This window comes from Ahaetulla prasina, chromosome 13, assembly GCF_028640845.1.
Source record: "Ahaetulla prasina isolate Xishuangbanna chromosome 13, ASM2864084v1, whole genome shotgun sequence".
NCBI classification, from domain to species: domain Eukaryota; kingdom Metazoa; phylum Chordata; class Lepidosauria; order Squamata; family Colubridae; genus Ahaetulla; species Ahaetulla prasina.
Genome location: NC_080551.1, coordinates 7,940,410 through 7,964,288, shown reverse-complemented (window position 1 = coordinate 7,964,288; position 23,879 = coordinate 7,940,410). Strand labels below are relative to the sequence as shown.

Genomic DNA, 23,879 nt, shown 5'->3' with positions numbered 1-23,879 from the left:
TGTGGAATGCAGGAGAATGAGAATCAGAGAAGGGCAATGTTGTGTCTCGCTCGCTTTCCCCGCAGCCGGGTCCCTCTTATCTCCTGCCGAACGCTGAGGAATGTCCTGGCATGCCTCCAGGCCCCAGCCCTGGCACCATGCCCAGACAGGCCGAACAAGACGAAGGGCCTGACGTGCCTCCAGCCCCCAGCCCTGGCTCCATGCCCAGGCAAACGGAGCAACTAGACCCCTCCCCCTCCCCCACAGCATGTGAGCCTGAGGAATGTGAATTGCCAACAGCTGGAGCCTGGAGAGATCCTCGCTTCAGGAGAATTGATAGGCGGCGTCAGCAAAAGGAAGGGAGGGGCAGGCCTGGATAAGTGCTGAGTCATGGAGCCACACCCCATGGCCTATATAAAGGATCTGCTTTCTGGCATTCTCTGAGTCAGGCAAAGTCTACCTTGGATTGCTGAAGTCACTTCCTGGTCTCCTGCCTACCTTGAGAACTCTGCTAGGACTTTGGCAGAGCTGCAGAGGCACGCCTAATATGGACTTCCCCGACCCGGCCGTCAGCGGAGGAGTGGGACACAACAGGCAACCTTTCCTAGACCAAAGCCACTCCCTTCCTTTGAGGACCATGCTGGCATGCATTGATAAATCCCAGTTGATAACCTTAATTGTAATTGCTCCATGAAAGATAGCCTGGGAGTCCTGTAATTGCCTGGGGAAACCAGCTAAAATCACTAAGAGGGTTCGTTGGTTCTCCAAAAAGTGGGTGAGGTCAAAATAAGAATCTATTTATTTCCCGGACTTACGAGTTGCTCCACTGTTATCAACTAATACCACTCTATAAATATACTAATACCACTCTATAAAGCCTTAGTAAGACCACACCTAGAGTACTGCGTCCAGTTTCGGTCACCACACTATAAAAAAGATGTTGAGACTCTAGAAAGAGTGCAGAGAAGAGCAACGAAGATGATTAGGGGACTGGAGGCTAAAACATATGATGAACGGTTGCAGGAACTGGGCATGGCTAGTCTAGTGAAGAGAAGGACCAGGGGAGACATGATAGCTGTCTTCCAATATTTGAGGGGCTGCCACAGAGAGGAAGGGGGTCAAGCTATTTCCCAAGGTACCCGAAGGCCAGACAATTCCCATGGATGGAAGCTGATGGAGAGATTCAACCTGGAAATAAGGAGGAACTTTCTGAGAGTGAGAACAATCAACCAGTGGAACAGAAGTTGCCTTCGGAAGTTGTGGGAGCTTCATTGCTTGAGACTTTCAAGAAAAGATTGGACTGCCATTTGTCAGAAATTGTGTAGAGTCTCCTGCTTGAGCGTGGGGTTGGACTAGATGACCTATAAGGTCCCTTCCAACTCTGATAATCTGTAAAAACTCTGAGCAGCAAACAACAATCTCATGAATGAAGGTAAATAGATGTGTCCCAGGATAATGCTGTCGGTTCTAATCTGAGTTGGTCACCGGGACCAACAACGCTTCTTCCAAGCTTTGGGATTCATGCTGGAGCTCATCATAGGGAACTTCTCCAAAGTGTGCCCTGGGATGTTTTACATGTTGTATTTATATGGTGCCCGGTTGTGTGTCGCTTTCAGTTGTTAATTCGTGTTAATTGAAGGCTAGCTATTAAGTTGTTGATTGTTGTTTCTCTGTGCCATGCCCTCGGCTGCTAAGTATATGGTAAGTTGGTGGTAAATCAGCACTCCTGTTGACTGACAAGGAGCCTGATCTGTCCCCCTCCGCAGTCTGGGAGACACGAGCGATGACTTAATTAGCCGGCAACTATCAGCTCTGGCAGCAAACTAGCGAGCGTCTGCCAAGTGTCTCTGTTATCTCTCTTGATGCCGATGAGTCAGCCAGGAAACCAGGAACAAACAGGACTTCAGCTCTAATTCTCCCTCTAAGCAGTTGATTTGCTTGCCACGAAGTGGTATAGCAGCCCTTGCTGCTTTTATATCCTGTGGGGTGTGGCTCCATGACTCAGCACTTCCTAGGACTGTCCCACCCCTGCTTCTGTTGTTCCCGCCTCTCCTGCCTATGAAACCTAGGGTCCAGCCAGGCCTGATTGCCATCAGCCGGGTCTGGAGGCGTGGCCTGGGGAAGGGAAAGAGTCAGGGGATGGAGGCCTCGTTATCTCCTCCACCTGGCCTGCCTCTGGCTCCTGGAGCTGAGCCAGGGAAGCTGGTGCTCCCGAGGTAAGTCCTGACGGCCCTTCCCCCTCACTATCCAAGTCACTTTCTGGCAGGAGGCCCGGCTCGGGGGGTGCAGACACAACAGAGCCCATTTCCCAGGCTTCATTCATTTCTCTCTAGCTATTTTTGTCCCTGCTCAGCCAACAATCATAGTAGTTGCGAAATTGAATCCATGTCCTTGTTCATTGCAGCGGGAGGCTACCAAATGAATTTGGGTCTCCATTGTCCAACCGGTTGCAAACAGTAATCTATATTAGCGCTTCCCAAACTTTTCCCTTCATTACCCAAAACCATTAACCAGGAAGTTGTTTTTATTCAATGTAGACAAAACATTTTAAATCAGTTTAAACATCCCTTTTGTGATTGGGTAATCAGTTTGTATGTTGGTACCACAAAGAAATTTTTTTTTACCCAGGTTTGGGAAGCACCGGTCTATGTGATTGCTTCCTGATATTTAATCAGGATATTTAATTAAAATTAAAATTTGTCAACAGCTTTGGAACAGCCACCCCCATTTTAAGGGACACGGTGTCTCAGAGGCTAAGACACTGAGCTTGTCGATCAAAAGGTCAACAGTTCAGCGGTTCGAATCCCTAGTGCCACGTAACAGGGTGAGCTCCTGTTACTTATCCCAGCTTTTGCCAACCTAGCAGTTCGAAAGCACTTAAAAAATGCAACTAGAAAAATAGGGACCACCTTTGGTGGGAAGGTAATAGCATTCCATGTGCCTTTGGCATTGAGTCATGCTGGCCACATGACCACGGAGACGTCTTCAGACAGCGCGGGTTCTTCGCCTTTGAAACGGAGATGAGCACCTCCCCCTAGAGTCGGCAACAACTAGCACATATGTGCAAGGGGAGCCTTTACCTTATCTCCATTTTGGAGGAAAGCATATACTCTGCAACAGAAATAAGAAACAGCATCTTGAAGTAAATTGGAGCCATTTAAACACCCCCGTTTTTATTACTGTTGTAAAACTGATAATATTAATATTGCTGCTTTGGTTATGGGTCTCTTATGGGCCTCCTCTCCTGCCTCCCCAGAGATATGGCAAAATTTCATTTTTACTTAACCAACCATTTCGGGCATGCTGAGAACAATGACAAATGATAAGAGACTAGGTGATCCTAGCTAAATCCCAAGTCCATTTAGCATGGGATTTTTTTTTTTTATTGCATCTGGAAAATGAGAGCTTTTCCCACTAGAGGGGATTTGGGAACAAACAACCCATTAAATGCAAGAGGAGGATTTTCAAAGAACGGGTATAAAAGTCAGGCAAATTCGATCTAGGCAGAGGATACAGAGTTACAAACCGTTGCTCTCCATCATTCCTCCTCAGGTGTCTCTTCAATGGCTCACTAAAATCCGAGATGCGGTGAAATACAGCTAAATAGATGATGGATGTTGTTATAGATTATTCTTTTTTTGCAGAGAATACTCTTGTTTCCTGATCCTGCTGTGTCCTTGCAAAGTTCTCTTTCAATGAATAGAACTCTTCTGCAAACTCAAAATATACATGTTGGGGTACTGAGGTACACTCATGAACCCTTTGTTTATGCTAGATAGCACTTAGCACTTATAAACCGCTTCAGAGTGCTCTACAGCCCTCTTTAAGCGGTTTACAGAGTCAGGTTCTTGCCCCCACAATCTGGGACTTCATTTTACCCATCTCGGAAGGATGAAAGGCTGAGCCAACCTTGAGCCTGGTGAGATTCGAACTGCCAAATTGCAGGCAGCTGGCAGGCAGCAGAGATAGCCAGCAGTACTGCACTCTAACCACTATGACACTGTGGCTCATAGATAGATAGATAGATAGATAGATAGATAGATAGATAGATAGATAGATAGATAGATAGATAGATAGATAGATAGATAGATAGATAGATAATGAGAGATAAGATAGACAGACAGGTAGATACAGGTAAATACGCTATCAGGTAGATGATAGTGATAGATGATAAGCAGAGAGAGAGAGAGAGAGGAGTAGATAGAATAGATAGACAGACAGACAGACAGACAGATACAGGTACAGATATAGGTAGATGATGGCGATAGAGATGAGATAGATAGATAGATAGATAGATAGATAGATAGATAGATAGATAGATAGATAGATAGATATGGATGGACGGACAGACGGTCAATATGTTGTTCTCCAGATTTGTTTCCATAGTGTGACTGAACCATTACTGATGCTTTTATTTTGTGCCATATATCTGTAGATATCCCATCAATTCCAAAAGCTTTCTGTGTCAAGGTTCCAGAATTTGGTAATGACCAAGAGGATTGAATAACAGAATCATAGGGACTTTGGAGTTCTTTTAGTCCAACCCCCTGCTTGAGCAGGAGACCTTGTGCCATTCCAGACAAATGGCTGTACACTCTCTTCTTGAAAGCCTGCAGTGTCGGAGCACCCACAACTACTGGAGGCTAGCCGTTCCACTGATTAATTGTTCTCATTGTCAGGAAATTTCTGTTTAATTCTAGCTTGATTTTCTCCTTGAATAGTTTCCATCCATTGATGGTTGACGTAACTTCATCTTCTAGTCCGTCCTAGAAGGTTTCATAAATAGGGAGTATCTTCCAAACTATTTTGGATGTTGACCCTCCTACAGTTCAATAGACTTCTTCCCTCTCTGTTTGATCTTATTTGAATCATCTCCCATCCATACATTGGCAACTTTTAAGAAACAAAATCAAAGTTGGAACCTCTGTCTGAGTTCCTTTGGAAAGCTGTTCTTGTTTTTCCATGTTGCTTCCATGTCTTTACAGATGTTGCACTATTGCCTCTCGTCTCTTCTAACAAGCTCTCTGACATTCTTTGTACAGTTCCTGCCTGAGATCCTTGTCATTCTTGGCCTGGACTTCTCTTCTGTTCTTGGCAATTTCCACTGTCTCCTCTCTCATTGTTTGTTTTCTTCTGTTTCTTCATCTTTGGCAGTCTCTTTTCACATTCACCCGTAGCAACTTTTCTTGATTTCCGTGACCTTAATAAAGATTTCATTTCGTTTCACGGTTCCTCTGCTTCCCCTATCAGTGAGGTTTAGGACTTGAAAAAGATTCCTAATGGGGTGGGGATATATTCTCAGGATCACATTTCTGAAAATTAACTGGCTGTCTTCTTCTGCTTTAGCTTAACCTGGAACTTACACACGAGCATCTTATGATCTATTTCACAGTCGGCCTGTGGCCACATTTCTCTGTTATAGTTTTCTCTTCCTTGTAACTGAAATCTGATAACTGAGCCCTTCCTTTCCCTTGTACCAATAATATAGTCAAGTTGTTTTTTGTGTGCTGTGTTTAGTGACATCCATGTGTAAAGGTGTTGTTCTGGTCTAGCCCATGAAAGAAAAATCATTGAATTAGCAGAAATTGATCTGGTTCTCCTGCTTCATATCTGTTTCTTTGGTCATACAGTCCAACTACAGGTGGTTCTCGACTTAGGACCACAATTGAGCCCCAGATTTCTGTTGTTAAGTGAAACATTTGTTAAGGTAGTTTTGCCACATTTTGTGACCTTTCTTGCCACTGTTTTTTAGTGAATCATTTAAGTTAGTGACATGGTTGTAAATGAATCTGACTTCCCCTTTGATGTTGGTTGTCAGAAGGTCACAAAAGGTGTCTATGGAGATTCTCAGTCATCCAGGTCATGGTTGTCCCAAAGATGGTGGATTTCCGCAGCTTCTGACCAGTTCTGGAGAACTGGTAGTGGAAGCGAAACATCGTTGAGGAAAAACAATGTCCAATTGCCTTTTGAAAAAGCCCCCTTGGGACAACCCATGATCAGGATGACTGAGACTCTCCCTGGACAATTGGCCAAAGTGGTTCACGTTTTCAATCATTTCTCCTGGATCTCCACTAGAAGAGGCAAAGTCTCCTAGTTGTGCAGAATCTGGAGATGCCCAAAATAGCAGGGAACAGAACTGAAATGTTTTCTGGCTTGCATTCATCATGGGATCAAGGCAGTGGTGGGATTCAGCCAGTTCGCACCTATTCGGGAGAACCGGTTGTTAAATTTCTAAGCAGTTTGGAGAACCAGTTATTGGAAGAAATCTTATTTTGTATTTTTCCACTTTACAGGGCTAATCCTGTACAGAAGGCAGGAAGGAAACATTCTGGTGTTATTTCTAGCCTAATCTTTATTGCCCTGCTTACAGAAACTGCCTCTCTGGTTAACTCTTATTATATTGTAACAACTAAGGCGAAGCACCCATTGACATGAGTAACGTTGAGTTGGCCACGCCCACACGGTCACATGACCACCGAGCCACGCCTACCCAGCTGGTCATTAGGGCAGAGAACCGGTTGTTAAATTATTTGAATCCCACCACTGGATCAAGGCAGGGAGTTTGCAACAGTTGTTTGCTATTTGCCTCACCTGGGATGAATCCATAGGACACACTTTGCCATATGTTAACACTGGGGTCCACTTACCTTTTAGCTACTCTTTGTTGCCAAGACAACTTAATATTTTGCTTTATAGAACCCGGTCCTAGATTAATTTTCCCTTTCCGGTACGTAGTTGTTCCTGAACTGCCTCCTTCTTCTTTGCAATTTTTTCAACAAAACTATTTTTAATTTTGCTTGGGTGCATCTCTTTCATTCTGCTATATTTGTGTATCTTTATCACATATAAGGCTTATTAAAAAAAAAAATTGGCCCATTCGTAACCCAAAGAATATTTTTATACATTGCCTGAAAAAATAAAAATATTGAGATTCACGTTGCCCTGACATTTCCTCACTTTTTTTTTAACCCTCTCTTTCAACAATTGGTGCGATAATGCTGTATAGAATTTTGTATCTGATTCTTAAGATTGATTACGTGTGTGCTAATGTGTTTTCTGCCTCCTAATGTTTTCGTAATGGCTCTAAAGGGAGGGAACAATCATTGAAAGAAGGAACAGTGGGAGAACAAACAGAGTGTTCGGAATCTCAGCCTTGACATTCCAACTGGTTCATTTGTCAAATGATGAACAAAAAAAAAACCCTTACCAGGAGAGAAACTTGGCAATGAATTAAAATAACATAAAATAAGGTCTCTCAAAACCTCCTGGCCTTCAGAACAATTAGACCTCATATGTTTTGTTAACATGTTTTCTAGGACGAGGGTTATTGGGTGCTGCTGTTTTTCTGTTGTTATCTTTTTTTTAAGCTTTCACGTCCTTGAGAGTTAAAGAAAAAGGTGATTGTTAAAGGAAAAATAAATTAGCAATTTTTAACTGGCATGGTGGACATGCCTATCACACTGTTCCTTTCTGGAATAAGCAGTTTTGTGCAAAGCACAGGGAAAGCGAAAAAAGTCTTAGTTGTTTTACTTTTTAAAAGCATGTGATTCCAAAAAAGGATATTTTGGACTTCATGGTCCCATCCTGTTAGATAGATAGATAGATAGATAGATAGATAGATAGATAGATAGATAGATGATAGATAGATAGATGATAGATAGATAGATAGATAGATAGATAGATAGATAGATAGATAGATAGATAGATAGATAGATAGATAGATAGATAGATAGATAGATAGATAGATGAATAGATAGATACATAATAGATAGATAGATAGATAGAAGATAGATAGGTAGATAGGTAGATAGGTAGATAGGTAGATAGGTAGATAGGTAGATAGATAATAGATGATAGATAAATAATAGATAGATAGATAGATAGATAGATAGATAGATAGATAGATAGATAGATAGATAGATAGATAGATAGATAAATAGATAGTTGATAGAAGATAGATAGAAGATAAATAGAAGATAGATCGATAGATAATAGATAGATAAATAGATGGTAGATAAATAGATAGTAGATAGATAGATAGATAGATAGATAGATAATGAGAGATAAGAGACAGACAGACAGAGACAAGATTTGAATAATACACAAGGGAACTTTCTTCTGGTTTGTTTAATGCTCCTTTTTTGCATAAAAAGCATATATTTTTCAAAAGAACTGCTTATACATTGTATGGACTTTTATGTACGGTCTAATATTTTTCTTCTTCTTTTTTATTTTAAAGGATTACATTATCGTAGAAGAGGACGAGGATGATGATGACAAGGTAAGAGGGAGTAATGGAATCCGAGACCTTAAACTGGAGATAAAGATTCTACAACCATATATTCATTCACACATACTGGGAACATTAGTCTAAGAAGAGTAATTCCTGTACATTAGAAAATAAGGCATTGTAGAAAACCAATTATGCATTTCAAGCATTTATGATTGCTTTTTTTTTTTTGCATCAGGTTAGTAAAATGTACAAAAACCAACCTTTTTTAAAAAAAAAAAATGTAATGAAATACATTCTCAATAGCAACAACTTTTAGGGATCACAGTTGGCTGGGATGTAACCCAGAGAAACATGGTTTCTATCAAGTGGATGGTTGTGTTCTTGTCAAAATATACAGAGACCTTTCTTGACCATAACAGAGAGAGCTTCTGGGAATTGTAACATGTCTTTGGAGACTAACTGTTTACAGCTTAGAAACCCCTTAGACAGTTAATTAAAAAACAGAGGAACCAATTAATTCCTTTTCGTATGAACGGTCGAACTTTAAACTAAAAAAAAAATATGTTGGGCTGCTGGATCCTTTTTTAAAAAAAAAAATATCCCCCCCCTCCTTTTCCAAGTACTAACTGTGATGGAAAATAATAATGGTTGGTTTCCCAAGCAAGCTACCATTAAAGGTTTCTCCTTAGTGGTGGCCTTTAACCACCGAGTCTGTCTACTTCCATGAAATTGTAAGACATCTAAAACGTCACTTTTCTCTCTTCTGCTTCCAGAGTGACACAGGTTTCATTTCATTGTGTACCAAATGAAAGTTTTAAAAGAAGGATTCTCTTTTTTTTTCTGAAAAAAAAAAAGAGAGAGAGAGCTTATTTTGTCATTAAAGAAGGCCTCACCAAGTTTTCCTGGGATTTGACCGTGTACTGAAATAGGCTTAGTTAATGAGAACACCTCCCCCCCATTTCTTTTGTTTCTTAGCTTTCTCATTCAGTTCTTCGATGCCCAATTACATTTCTGACCGTATTGTGAAAAGCAGTTTTTCCCCTCCGTATACTTAAAGCGAGAGTGGACAACTCTCCCTTAAGGTAGGCCGTAGACTAGAGCCTCTTCAGTATGATGGATGCAGGTGTCAAGTGTGAAAAACCAGGACCACATATGAAGGTTCAATTAGACTGCTGTTCTGACCTAGGCTTCCTTAAAAAGCAGGAAGCAGAGTCTTGGTCTCGGCAAAACCCCTTTTATTTACACAACTGTGAATTTCTTTCATTCATAGTCAGCAAGGCTTGGCAAACAGTCTTTCAGAGGACTATTTATTAACACAAACCTTATCTCACTTGGAAAGCTGCCAGATAACTATTTTCCAAATGCAGTGTGGGCAAAACTTGGCACAGAGTTTCTTAGAGTCACAAACAGAACTTCCCACTCTTGAACCGACCGACCAAACAAATTGTTTCCTGCAAAAGCCCACTCCCCGTTTGCTCCTCTTTTGTTTCCTATGGGAGGGGCCAATCACCTCCAAGGTATGGCTTTACTCCCAAGTCGACCCTGCTTTCTTAGTTGTTTTTGTTTTCTGGCAGCTCTGTGCATGCGCACACTGGGAACAGACTCCAGTGGTTCCTCTGCCTCGCTGCTGTCTATCTCCCTCTCTGCCTCCGATGCACAACCTTCGTCCAAGCTTTCCCCAGCTCCCAAGACCGGCCCATGTTCCTCCCCAACCTCCTCATTGTCCGACTCTGCTGCCAGCTCCTCTGGCTGCTGGCGGGCCACAACAGTTTTATTGCTAAAAGCCTACATACAGGAATCTTCTTAACTAATGATGAATACCTGGTTAGAGTTAGATAAGGGCCAACGACACACAGGGGCGTGGGGTCCGATTTATTTTGTTTGTGGCTATGTAACGATTCTAGGCTGATTCCCCCTTTCAATCCACCCCCACTCCTGCTCCTACAGTTGGCTTCATTATGTTATGTGGAGGGAGAGACATGAAAGTCCTACTTATATTCCCACCCATAAAACAAGGATCCCATCCAGGGGTGAAATCCAGCAGGTTCTGACAGGTTCTGGAGAACCAGTAGTGGAAATTTTGAGTAGTTTGAAAAACCAGCAAATACTACCTCTGGCTGGCCCCAGAGTGAGTAGGGAATGGGATTTTGCAGTATCCTTCCCCTGCCATGCCCACCAAGCCATACCACGCCCACCAAGCCACGCCCACAGAACCGTTAGTAAAAAATTGGATTTCACCACTGATCCCACCCCCCCAAAAAAGAATGGCCTTGCCCACTTTGTATCATTGTTAGGGGGAATTCCTTAAACGTTCTCTGCTTACTGATTTCCAATTGGTTAATTCCTCAAAGGGGCTCAGGACCTTTTATCCTGAAGGTCAGATTGGCCAAGACAATAGCGGGATTACCTGGTATGTTAAAAAAGATAGCCTTCTTTGCAGGGGTGAAATCTAAAAATTTTCCCTAGTGATTCTGTGGGCGTGGCTTAATTGGTGGGTGTGGCTTGGTGACTGAATGGGAATAATAATAAATAATAAAAATAATAAAGTATACAAAACTTGGGAGCGCACCTGTCTACCTTTTTTAAAAATAGAGGCCCCGGTCTACCAAGTGCCTTTTTTTGGGAGGCACCGGTCTACCTTCTTTAAAAATAGAGGCACCGGTCTACCAATTGCCCTTTTTTGGGAGACACAGGTCTACCTTCTTTAAAAATAGAGGCACCGGTCTACTAGCCTCCTACAGTGCTGATCAGCTGTAGGTGCAGCCCTTTGAAGCGCCACGGCAGTCATTTAAGGTCGTTTGCAGCTATATCACCACTGAGCACTTCAGGGGCAGAGAAGAGGAAAAACGAGGCGTGGGCGGGGTGGGGGCAGGGTTTTTTGCTACCGGTTCTCCAAACTACCTGCCCCCATCGCTACCGGATCGCGCGATCCGGTCCGAACCGGGAGCATTTCATCCCTGCTTCTTTGGAATAAATCCTCAACAACCTCATTATTCAGGACTGCATGACAAATTTTACATGTTTGACTATTTCAGTCTCCCTTGAACCATGTCCATGGACCTCATTTTCCAAAAAAAATTCCAGGCTGGTTATTTTGTGGCAAAAGACTAAAAATTCTTATTCTGTTCAACAATTTTTTTTCTTTTTTTTTAAAAAAAACCAAACCTCTTTTCCCTGCAAGATTGAACTTACCCTTTTGTGGTCTAGTAAATTCTTTCTCTGTTCAGAAGAAGAGGGAAAGATAATGCAAGTATTCTTTAATCAATTCTTAACTGCGAATTTATTTGCAAGGTTGTAATTTTTTCCCCTTTTTAAATAGTACTTTTATTAACCATTAAATAAAAGAGTAAAAAGAAAAAAATAGAAAGCGTAGAATAGAAAATCAGAGCTTTCACTGTACATGAACAGAACAGGAAAATACGGACGTGGCTCAGTGGCTAAGACGCTGAGCTTGTTGATCAGAAAGGTCGGTAGTTCGGTGGTTTGAATCCCTAATGCCGCATAACGGGGTAAGCTCCCATTACTTGTCCCAGCTTCTGCCAACCTAGCAGTTCGAAAGCACGTAAAAAATGCAAGTAGAAAAATAGGGACCACCTTTGGTGGGAAGGTAACAGCATTCTGTGCGTCTTTGGCATTGAGTCATGCTGGCCACATGACCATGGAGAATGTCTCTGGACAGCCCTGGCTCTTCGGCTTTGAAAGGGAGATGAGCACCGCCCCCTAGAGTCGGGAACGACTGGCATGTATGTGCGAGGGGAACCTTTACCTTTATCTTACAGGCTGTCAGAATGAAAACTTAAATTAATTTACAATATTAATACGGTAATGCTAACAACTCATAACCATGAATAAAACCAAGATGAGGTTTCTATTTAAAACAAATATTTTATTCATTAAAGATAGAAAAGAGCAGTACTGCCCAGGGGTGAAATCCAGCAAGTTCTGGAGTTCTGGAGAACCGGTAGAAGAAATTTTGAGTAGTTCGGAGAACCGGCAAATACCACCTCTGGTTGGCCCCAGAGTGGGGAGGGAATGGGTATTTTGCAGTATCCTTCCCCTGGAGTGGGGTGGGAATGGAGATTTTGCAATATCCTCCCCCTGGAGTGGGGTAGGAATGGAGACTTTGCGGTATCCTTCCCCTGGAGTGGGGTGGGAATGGAGACTTTGCAGTATCCTTCCTCTGCCACACCCACCAAGTCCTGCTCACAGAACTGGTAGGTATTGCCCTTCTAGAACTTGTTAAGAATGGATCAGGGACTTGGTGTTTCCTTTGGAAGGTATTCTGCAATTGAGATGGCTTGCAGAAAAGCATCTACAGACTGTTCCTACCTTGGTGATAGGACATGTAGACATGTATCTACGAAGCAAGGTCCTTGTGACTCTTTGGATGTCAGAATAAATCCCTGATCCCTACTTAATTCAATCTCTCAGTCCCAGGCAGTCCAGCAAGCTCACAAGAGAAGATGTAATATTGTGTGGCTAAAATTGTGCGATCGCCACAATTTTGTAGCGCAATCTGAGATGTGTAAACAAAGACAGCAGGATAGCTATCCAGCTGCCACATAACGGTCCTTCACAGTTCAATGCTGCAAGAACAGGCTTGCTTGGAAAGATCTCACTTGCAAATGTTTATTTCGCTGCTGTTAAGAACTGGTGAGAAGTTAGATCAAACTGGGAAAAACATGGCACTCAGTCCCTCGAGTTTGAATCCGCTTCAGTCATTTACATTTGGAAGCAGTGTGCTGGAGCTTGGGAACCATAAAGGCTTAGAGACTCAAACATATCAAGAATGGTTCCGGGAACTGGGTATGACTAGTCTAGAGAAGAGAAGGACTAGGGGTGACATGATAGAATAGAATAGAATAGAATAGAATAGAATAGAATAGAATAGAATAGAATAGAATAGAATAGAATTTTTTACTGGCCAAGTGTGATTGGACACACAAGGAATTTGTCTTGGTACATATGCTTTCAGTGTACATAAAAGAAAAGATACCTTCATCAAGGTACAACATTTACAACACAAATGATGGTCAATATATCAATATAAATCATAAGGATTACCAGCAACAAAGTCACAGTCCTACAGGCATAAGTGGAAAGAGATTGGTGATGGGAACGATGAGAATATTAATAGCAGTGCAGATTTAATAAATAGTTTGACTGTGTTGAGGGAATTATTTGTTTAGCAGAATGATGGCCTTCCAGAAAAAACTGTTCTTGTATCTAGTTGTTCTGGTGTGCAGTGCTCTATAGCGTCGTTTTGAGGGTAGGAGTTGAAACAGTTTATGTCCTGGATGTGAGGGATCTGTAAATATTTTCCCGGCCCTCTTCTTGATTCGTGCAGTATACAGGTCCTCAATGGAAGGCAGGTTGGTAGCAATTATTTTTTCTGCAGTTCTAATTAGCAGAATAGCAGTATTCCAATATTTGAGGGGCTGTCACAAAGGAGGGGTGAGGTGTCAACATTTTCCAAAGCACCACAGGGCAGGAGAGATGGAAACTAATCCAGGAGAGAAGCAACCAGGAATTAAGGAGACATTTCCTAACAGTGAGGACAGTTAACCAATGGAACAGAAGTTGCCTCCAGAAATTGTGGTTGCTCCATCACTGGAGGTTTTAAAGAAGAGACTGGACATCCATTTGGACTGGAATGGTATAGGGTCTCCTGCCTGAGCAGAGGGTTGGACTAGAAGACCTCCAAGATCCCTTCCAGCTCTATTCTGTTGACACGTCTGACTAGTGCTTGACATCAAACTTTCAATACTATGGGGATGGGTGAGGTGTGTGTGTGTGTGTAGGAAAGAAACATGAGCAGAAAGAGAAGTTTAAGCATCTTTTGAGACCTGCTGGTCATCTCCCTCTTCATAGTTATCTTGAGTACAACATTCATTAGGGAAAAACCCGCGTTTATGCTATCCTCACTGATAGAGAACAACATATTGCTTACTTTTATCATAACATTTTAAAGAATAGAACCTGGGCAACTCTGAGCTCTACAGCAATGGCCAAAATTGTGGAAACCTTTTGGGAAAAGTGTATTTGCTAAAACTAGCTCATAACACCACTCTTTTTGGAGTAGTACCCTAAAATTATATATCAATGGAAAGATAATTTAATCAAGAATGTAATGCAATAACTTTTATGAAGGATTTGCTATTAGCATAGCAGTTACAGTATAAAGAAGAAAAGTGAAATAGGTAGAAAAAATGAGATATACAAAAATGATCACCATAGAATAAACGAGATATACAAAAATGATCCCCATGTCAGTTAATACTTAGTTGGGTAACCTTTAGCATGAATTATGGCCTTACAACGTCTTCCCATGGAGTGAACCAAGTCTTTTAGTTCTGCAGCTGTTATCATGTGAAATCAAGATTGAATGATGGCTTCTATTAACTGAGTTTCATTGCTGGGTCGCTTCTGACTAACAAGTTTCTTTAGTCGACTCCATAGATTTTCCATTGGGTGAAGGTCTGGGCTATTCCCAGGCCATTCCAGCAGTGGAATATGAATATCTTGAAACTCCACCCCCCCAAAAAAGTGGTGTTATTAGCCATCAAACCTCAAAAATACACTTTCCCCAAAAGGTTTCCACAATTTGGGCCACTATTGTAGTTCTGCCTTAAGCATGAAAGCCAGTTCAGTAACTTTAGTGTAGTGAAAAGTGGAGGAAGGAATATTAGGTATCTTTGTCACCTTGAGTTATTTGCACATAGTCCTTGACCTACAGTTAATCATTTAGCGGCCATTTGAAGTTACAATGACACTGAGAAAAGAGTCTTACAAATAGTCCTTGCGCTTATAACTACTATAACGTCTCCAGGGTCATCAAAATTTAGGCACTTAGCAACTGTTATGTAACTGTGACATATGCAGCATTCTGGGGTAAAACAAAATACTTTCTCTTGGGAACCAAGGATATTCTCACACCTGGTCGGAGGAGGGCAGAGTAATGTTGCCCGGTGTATCAGACCATACAGCGATTGGACCATGTGACTGATTGTTTTGGGAAAGTAGAAAATCTTTTGCTTTTAAAAACCCGCGGGCGCTTTCAGAGTCGGTTTTCACCAGATATGTGCCAATATGATAAATCCAATAAAAGTATTCTTTGAGGAATTTAATTGGCTCGGAGTCTTGCTTGCCATGGATGATTACTTGCAATCCTGTCAAAGTCCATCATCATCATCCTCCTTGGTGGAAATACTTTCCTGCCCGCAACAGACCTATTTAACTTGGATGCATCGTACCATCACATGTCCATGGAGGTTCTTTGTCCAAGTGATCTCCTTCCTCGGTTCACCCCTTTGTTGGTATGTCTAAGATTTATTGGCTGCATAATGCTGAAAAAATAGACACAGCTTCTAAAAGCTTCTAAGGAATTAAAAAATCCAGCCACTTCTCATTTGTTATCAAATCAGTCAGCCCTAAAGGAAATCAACCCTGAGTGCTTTTTAGAAGGACAGATCCTGAAGCTGATACTTTGGCCACCAGACGAGAAGAGAGGACTCATTGGAGAAGACCTCAATGTTGGGAAACATGGAAGGCAGAAGGAGAAGGGAATGGCAGAGGATGAGATGGTTAGATATGTCATCAGCACAATGTCCATGAATTTGGACAAACTCCAGGAGACAGTGGAGGACAGTGTTGTGCCTCGTCCGCTTCTCCTGCAGCCGGGCCCATCTTATCTGCTTCCAAACGCTGAGGAATGTCCTAGCATGCCTCCCGGCCCCAGCCCTGGCTCCATGCCCAGACAGGCCGAGGAGGAAGAAGTGCCTCCAGCCCCCAGCTCTGGCTCCATGCCCAGGCAAACGGAACAACTAGACCCCTCCCCCACAGCATGTGAGCCTGAGGAAGGTCAATTACCAACAGCTGCAGACTGGAGTGACCCTCGCTTCAGGAGAATTGATAGGTGGCGGCAACAGAAGGAAGGGAGGGGCAGGCCTGGATAAGTGCTGAGTCATGGAGCCACACCCCATGGCCTATATAAAGGATCTGCTTTCTGGCATTCTCTGAGTCAGGCAAAGTCTACTTTATCTTGCTGAAGTCACTTTCTGGTCTCCTGCCTGCCTTGAGAACTTTGCTAGGACTTTGGCAGAGCTGCAGAGGCACACCTGATTCGGATTTCCCTGACCCAGCCGTCAGCGGAGGAGTGGGACACGACAGACAGGAGAACTTGGTTTGCTATGGCCCATGGGTCGGACTCAATGGTGGGATCCTGCCAATTTAACAACTGGTTCGGTGATCGCATTCTGCATGCACATATGTGTGATGCGCGCTATGCGCGCATGCAGTTTTATAAAAACTTACCTTCCATGTTACTGCTGGGGAGTAACACAGCTGAGGTGCACAAACCGCTTGCCGCACGAATCAGCTGAGAAGATATAGGTCAGTAAAGCGCAGGGCTGGCGGATGGGTAGGCCCACCTGATATTGGGAGCTACTAGTTCGCCCAAACCGATAGAATCCGACTCCTGGTCAGACTTGACTTCTCAACTGAACCACAAAAATCGTGAGTTCCATTTAAACTTGGATGCATAGTTACATCATATGTCTGTGGCGGTTCTCCGTCATCCAGGTCATAGTTGTCCCAAAGGTGCTTTTTCAAGAGGCAACTGGACTTTGTTTTTCTTTGAAGACATTTCGCTTCTTTTCCAAGAAGCTTCTTCAGCTCTCTTCAAAGAAACCTCTTCAAAGAAAAACCAAAAAGTCCAGTTGCCTCTTGAAAAAGCACCTTTGGGAGTAACATCACATATTTTGGGATCTTCATTTATAAAAAAAAAAAAAGAGATGTAGCCCCTTTTCCTATATTGTCTGAATGTATAGTTCACGAAGAAATAATCCAGTTAGTAGTGTGATTGGCAAGAAATATAACAATTACAGTTAGTGATGGGTGCTGTGCTGGCTCTAAGTAATATAATTTTGGTGCTTCCCTTTGTTTCTTTTTGCTTTTTTCTCTTGTCTTCTTTCCTAAGCAGTCCTGGGTTTTTTTTTTAAAAAAATTCTAGCTGGTTTGATTGAAATGTTCACAGAATGCTGGAACAAGAAATGCATCTGGTTGTTTGTTTGCTGGTTTGTAAGTCTTAAAAAAAAAGGGTTAGTAATTTGGAGAAAACACGGCTGTTTTCCAAACTACAATACAGCAATAAGAAGACATATGGATCTGAAATGTAACTATCCTGAATGCTGTTACTTCTGATAACCTCTCTTATAACCTTTTATTGTCTAGGACACTTTTTAAAAAAGGAAATAAATACATTTTTTTCTTCTTTTTCTTCTCTTTCCTCTCTCCTTGCAGGAGTCTGAAAAAAAGGGTTTAATAGAAAGAATTCACATGGTCCAAGACATTGTTATAACCGTCCAAACACTTCTGGAGGAAATAGCATCTTTTGCAGAAAGGATAAAAAAGTAAGTTGAAGTTTTGTTCCCGTGCTCTGAAAAACCTCTGAACACCATTGGCTGGAAACAATTGGAAAAAAAAAACCTCTTTAACTGGGAATTTCTAAAAGCCAATGCAGAATGAAATAAAGGTTGTTTCCTTCACCTGAAAGTCAGCTCAGTGGTGATAATCTATCGTTATAGAATTCTTCTTTCTGAATTTCTTACACATTTAATTATGGCTGGAAATTTACGGAGAACCAGAAACCGGGCATTCCAGTTCCATGTTAAGTATGGAGCCAACTTGATGTCCTTGGGCCAGTCACTTTCTCCCAGCCCTAGGAAGGAAGGAAGGAGTGAGAGAAGGAAGGAAGGAAGGAAGGAAAGGAGTGAGGGAAGGAAGGAAGGAAAGAAAGAGGGGAGTGAGGGAAGGAAGGAAGGAAGGAAGGAAGGAAGGAAGGAAGGAAGGAAGGAAGGAAATCTATGGGAATTCTGAACTCTGCATTAAAAATCCAAGATTCATACAAGTGAATTTCTCTTCATGGAACGAAAAGTCATATTCCCCCATCTGTCAAATCAACTCTGAGTCAGATCCTGAAGCTGAAACGCAGATACTTTGGTCACCTAGTGAGAAGGAAGGACTCACTGAAGAAGACCCTGATGTTGAGAAAGATGGAAGGCAGAAGGAGAAGGTCTACAGCAGAGGATGAGATGATTAGATAGTGTCATCAACACAATGACCATGAATTTGGGCAAACTCCAGTGGAGGACAGGAGGACCTGGTGTGCTATGGTCCATGGGTTCACGAAGAGTTGGACATGACTTAACAACTGAACAACAAAAATCATGAATTCCATTTAAACTCCTCTTCTTTGCCACCAAATTCGTTTTTAATTGATTGTAGTTATATCTTACTTTTGCCACCTAATGAGAAGGAAGGACTCACTGGAGAAGAGCCTAATGCTGGGAAAGATGGAGGGCAAAAGAAGAAGGGGATGACAGAGAACGAGGTGGCTGGATGGGGTCACTGAAGCAGTCGGTGTGATCTTAAATGGACTCCAGGGGATGGTAGAGGACAGGAAGGCCTGAAGGAACATTGTCCATGAGGTTGTGATGGGTCAGACACGACTTCGCAACTAACAGCAAAGTTATATCTCACTTGTTTTCCACCCAGCCTTTTACATCGATCACCGGGCAGTCTGCCATTCCTACATTGAGTAGGTCTATCCTTGCTTTGTTTCGTCTGAAAATTTCAGCCTTTTTTTCTGGGGCCACAGCCAGTGGAGAATAGGCCCCACGAAGCCAAGAGGACAGAGGCTTTCTGGCATAACTGTGTGACCTTGTTTTCTTCTCCCTCTTCCAAACCCTCCCATGGAGCTGACAAATGGAGCCTTGTCCACAATTCCCCTCTTTCAAAGTGCAGCCGCGTGGGGTCTAAAAATACTGGAAACCCATGTGTTGTGATTGTGCCACATCTGTCCCAGCTGGCCGGGAATATGTAAGAATGGCTTTTAGAGTCTGAACGGAGCACTGTTCTATGTGCAGCTGGATGGCAATGAGATTGTGAACGTTGGGTGACTTCCTTCTGGCATTCAGCTCTATGACAATGATCCCTTAAGATCCCAGTGGGACATGAATATGGTAGCCCTGCCTAATCCCTCAAGAATCCAATTGTGTCTCAATTGTAATGTTCCTGTGGATGAAGAAGAAGGAGGGGAAGTCCGCTGGAGTAGTTTGAACAAGTGTCACAATGGTTTACACAAGCATTTCCATCAGCATAACCCTTGGTATCAAAGAACCTTTTTAATAGCGTGCTTCTATCCGACTCCGGGGATTTAAAAATACATTTCATATATTAATTGGCCTGCGTTCACCCTCACTCTAATTTAAATGGGAAAGTCTCCACTGAAGCTGAGAAATGCATTATTTCCTCTATTCATTAATTTATTTATTTTTTTAAAAAACCCTCATCAATTAAGAGAAAGCATTGTTCATGACCCGACTGAATTATTTCTTAGTGTCTTGTAAAAGGGCAGAAAGATAGAGCTGACCTACTTTTGATCAAGGCCCAGGGGGTGTCTGCTTGACCCCCGAAGTTCACAATTCACACAGCCACTCTGGGGAGCAAAGGATTTCATAACATGTAGAGATGGGTGAAGAACTGGAAGCAGAGATACTCAACTCTTCAACCATGTGTTTGACTTGATATGCGTCAAGCACATGCTCAAAGCAGAATTGGTATGATCTCTTTTGATCTCATTTGCATCCTTTAGATGTGAAGATAGTTGGAAACTATGTTTCCATGGATTTCCACTAGTTGTTTTTTTTTAAAGGCTGACCTTGGAGGGGAAGAAAACAAAGCCTTCTGTCTCCTTCATGCCCAATTAACCATCAACATCGCTCTACATGGAAGCCAAATGAGACGACTTCTCACTATTAGGCAAGAAGCGTGATGGTGCCATTGGTCTCCCAATGACCTGCGCCGATGTCTATGAAGATTCTCAATCATCCAGGTCATAGTTATCCCAAAGGTGCTTTTCCAAAAAGCAACTAGACTTTCCTTGGTTTTTTTTTTCCCCTTGAAAACATTTCGCTTCTCATCCAACAAGCTTCTTCAGTTCACTGAAACTGAAGAAGCTGCTTAGATGAGAAGTGAAATGTTTTCAAGGAAAAACTCAAGGAAGAGAAGAGCAACAAAGGTGATTGGTGAACTGGAGGCTAAAATATATAAAGAACAATTGCTGGGTGTGTCTAATTTAATGAAAAGAAGGACTAGAGGAGACATGATAGCAATATCTATTGTTCCAATATCTCAGGGGCTGCCACAAAGAAGAGGGGGTTAAGCTATTCTCCAAAGCACCTGAGGGCAGGATAAGAAGCAATGGGTGGAAACTAATCAAGGAGAGAAGCAACTAGAACTAAGGAGAAATTTCCTGACAGTTGGAACAATTAATCAGTGGAACAACTTGCCTCCAGAAGTTGTGAATGCTCCAACACTGGAAGTTTTTAGGAAGAGGTTGGATAACCATTTGTCTGAAAGTGGTGTAGGGTTTCCTGCCTAAGCAGGGGGTTGGACTAGAAGACCTCCAAGGTCCCTTCCAACTCTGTTATTCTATTCTATTCTATTCCATTCCATTCCATTCCATTCCAATCCAATCCAATCCAATCCAATCCAATCCAATCCAATCCAATCCAATCCAATCCAATCCATTATTTCTATTCTATTCCATTCCATTCCAATCCAATCCAATCCATTCCATTCCATCCCATCCCATTCCATTATTTCTATTCTATCCTATCCTATCCTATCCTATCCTAATCTATTCTGTCCAGTTGCCTTAGGGGAAAGCATCCTTGAGACTACTGTACCTGCAATCTTGAATTATGCAATCCTTAATGCCTAAATTAAGTATTTTACTTAACATTAAATTGGCCACATTATAATTGAGGTGAATTTTCAGAAAGGACCAGTACCGTTGCATCTATAAATGAACAGATATCAAGGGCCTCCTAATTTGCCAACCTCTGAAAAATGTAGCTAATAAGTTTTGAATCAAAACAAAGGACAAGAATGCTCAGGTTCCCGTAACAACAATTCTTGTGCAGTTCACTTGAATCAGTATCAGGAGTCCCCAACTCCAAGTCCGTGAACCAGCACTGAGCCGCAGCATGCCAGAAACCGGTCTGCTCAAACAAGCGCAGTGGGATAAAGGCAGTGTGTGAAACCAGGTGCTCTCCAGTCTATGGAAAAACCACTCTCCATGGAACCGGTCCCTGGTGTCCAAAACATTGAGGGCCGTTGCACTAGAGCAGGGGTGTCAAACTCAATTTCATTGAGGGCTGCATCAGGGTTCTGTTTGATCTCGGGGAGGGGGGGGGGATAGCCGGGGGGGCGTGGCCATCTCGATGTCACTTGTGTTGGGGGCACCTGAGGTGGCCTGAGCGCTCTGCCAGTGAGTTCCGTTTTCGGCTGTGAAGGCCTCCTGCAACTCTCTGCCAGCGAAAACGGAGCTCAGGAGGGCTGCCTGCGGCCCTCCCGAGGTCTGTTTTCGCTGGCAGAGGCACTGCGGGCCGGTCCTTTGCTGTTTCCAGAATGGCCCCGTGGGCCAGATCTAAGCATCTTGCGGGCCGGATCTGGGCCTCAGGCCTTGAGTTTGACACCCCTGCACTAGAGTACTCTAGCTTTCTCTTACATGCAAGATACTATTCTGCAAGATGTCAGTCACACTACTGGATTAATAAAGTATGATTACTTGAAACCACTAACGTCTTCCCTGGTATCTTTTTCCATGTTGATTTCAGTATGTTCAACTGGACCATTCCTTTCCTCTCTGCCTCTCGTGCTTAGTGTAGATTTCAAACCTGAACTTTTTTTTATTAGGGAGGATATCAGGAAAACAAATTTGATAAGAAAATTATGTATTTAATATTACACACGTCTTAACAGCAGTGAGGATGATCCTTGCACAACATTGGAAAAATAAAGAAACACCGCAAGACAAAGAGATCATTAAGATATTAGATCAGGGGGTCTCTTTGCTGGCTGGGGAATTCTGGGAGTTGAGGTCCGCCAGGCTTAAAGTTGCCAAGGTTGGAGACCCCTGTATTAGATTGTGCAGAAATGGATAGACCTACATTGAAAATGAAACAGAAAGAAGACACAGAATATTCTGAAACATGGAATTTATTTTACCAATGGTTGGAAAAAAGGGGTGGAAAGTAAGAGTGAAATCTATATTGTTACGCAATTTAAATACCCAGACCACACGGTGTTTATTAAACACTAAGAAATGCAATCAATAGAAAATTATTTTAAAATGTATTTTTCCATTTTGGTTTCAGTACGTTCAACTGGACTGTTCCTTTCCTCTCTGCGCTAGCTTGCTTGGTGCTCACAATAGCCATGATTGTGCTGTATTATATACCGTTGCGGTACATTGTTTTAATATGGGGTAAGTCTATTCCTCCTTCCATTTACTTCAGCCGATTCTACTATCTGCATTTCTATAACAGTCTGTGGAGACATACTGGTAGTCCTTCACTTACAGTAGTGGCCAAAATTGTGGAAACCTTTTGGGGAAAGTGTATTTTTGAGGTTTGATGGCTAATAACACCATTCTTTTTTTGGAGTTTCAAGATAATCATATTCTATTGCTGGAATGGCCTAAGAATAGCCCAGACCTTCACCCAATTGAAAAATCTATGGAGCCGACTAAAGAAACTTGTTAGTCAGAAGCGACCCAGCAATAAAACCCAGTTAATAGAAGCCATCATTCAATCTTGGTTTCACATGATAACAGCTGCAGAACTCAAAAGACTTGGTTCACTCCATGGGAAGATGTTGTAAGGCCGCAATTCACGCTAAAGGTTACCCAACTAAGTATTAACTGACATGAGGATCATTTTTGTATATCTCTTTTTTTCTATGGTGATCATTTTTGTACATCTCATTTTTTCTACGTTTCACTTTTCTTCTTTCTACTGTAACCGCTATTCTACTAGCAAATCCTTCATAAAAGTTATTGCATTACATTCTTGATTAAGTTATCTTTCCATTGATATATAATTTTAGGGTACTATTTAAAAAAAAGTTGTGTTATGAGCTAGTTTTAGAAAATAAACTTTTCCGAAAAGGTTTCCACAATGTTGGCCACTACTGTACAATTTTGGCCACTACTGTTTACCAACCATTCAGAGTTACAAAACAGCATTGAAAGAAAGAGACTTATGACCTGTTCTTGCATTTACGACTGTCGTAGCATCCCCACAGTCCCGTCATCAAAAATTTGGGCGCTTGGCAACCAGTATGTATTTACAATAACTGCAATGTCATGCGATTGCCGTTTGTGACTTTCCCAGCAAAGTCAACAGTGCCAGGGTGGGTGGGGGAGGGAAAGCTAGATTCATTTACTTGATCCACATGAATTAGTGAACTGCAGTGATTCGCTTAACAACAGTGGCCAAAAAGGTCATTAAAATAGAATGACAGTAGTGCAAAGCCTGAACTAAGGGTTTGCCCGCCAAATTTTCCCTCCCTTCTCATTGCTTGTCTCTCATCGTCCAATCAATTTTTAAAAGAGGTGTTTTGGAAACACTCTACATGTTGGCATTCTTCTGCCACTGAAGTGACCTTGAAGTCTTTGTCGGTTCTCACAGTTCAGTTTCCCTTTTCCCCAACCCCTCGCCCTCCTTTTCAGCGTCCCTGAAGGGTTCATGGCAGACGGGCAGTGAGGTGGCAGTTCTGACAGTAGGAGGAAGCAATATTAGGTCTGTTCACTGCCTTGATT

The 23,879-nt window shown here is 42.3% G+C and overlaps 1 protein-coding gene across 1 annotated transcript in view; it reads left to right on the top strand.

Moving 5' to 3' along the window:
* MCTP2 (multiple C2 and transmembrane domain containing 2) overlaps positions 1 to 23,879 on the top strand; it is a 200,138-nt gene that overhangs the window by 167,390 nt on the left and 8,869 nt on the right. The window contains exons 19-21 of the mRNA XM_058156050.1: positions 8,219 to 8,260; positions 17,513 to 17,622; positions 22,435 to 22,544. Coding sequence (XP_058012033.1) covers positions 8,219 to 8,260; positions 17,513 to 17,622; positions 22,435 to 22,544 — 262 coding nt within the window. The remainder of the gene's footprint in view (positions 1 to 8,218; positions 8,261 to 17,512; positions 17,623 to 22,434; positions 22,545 to 23,879) is intronic.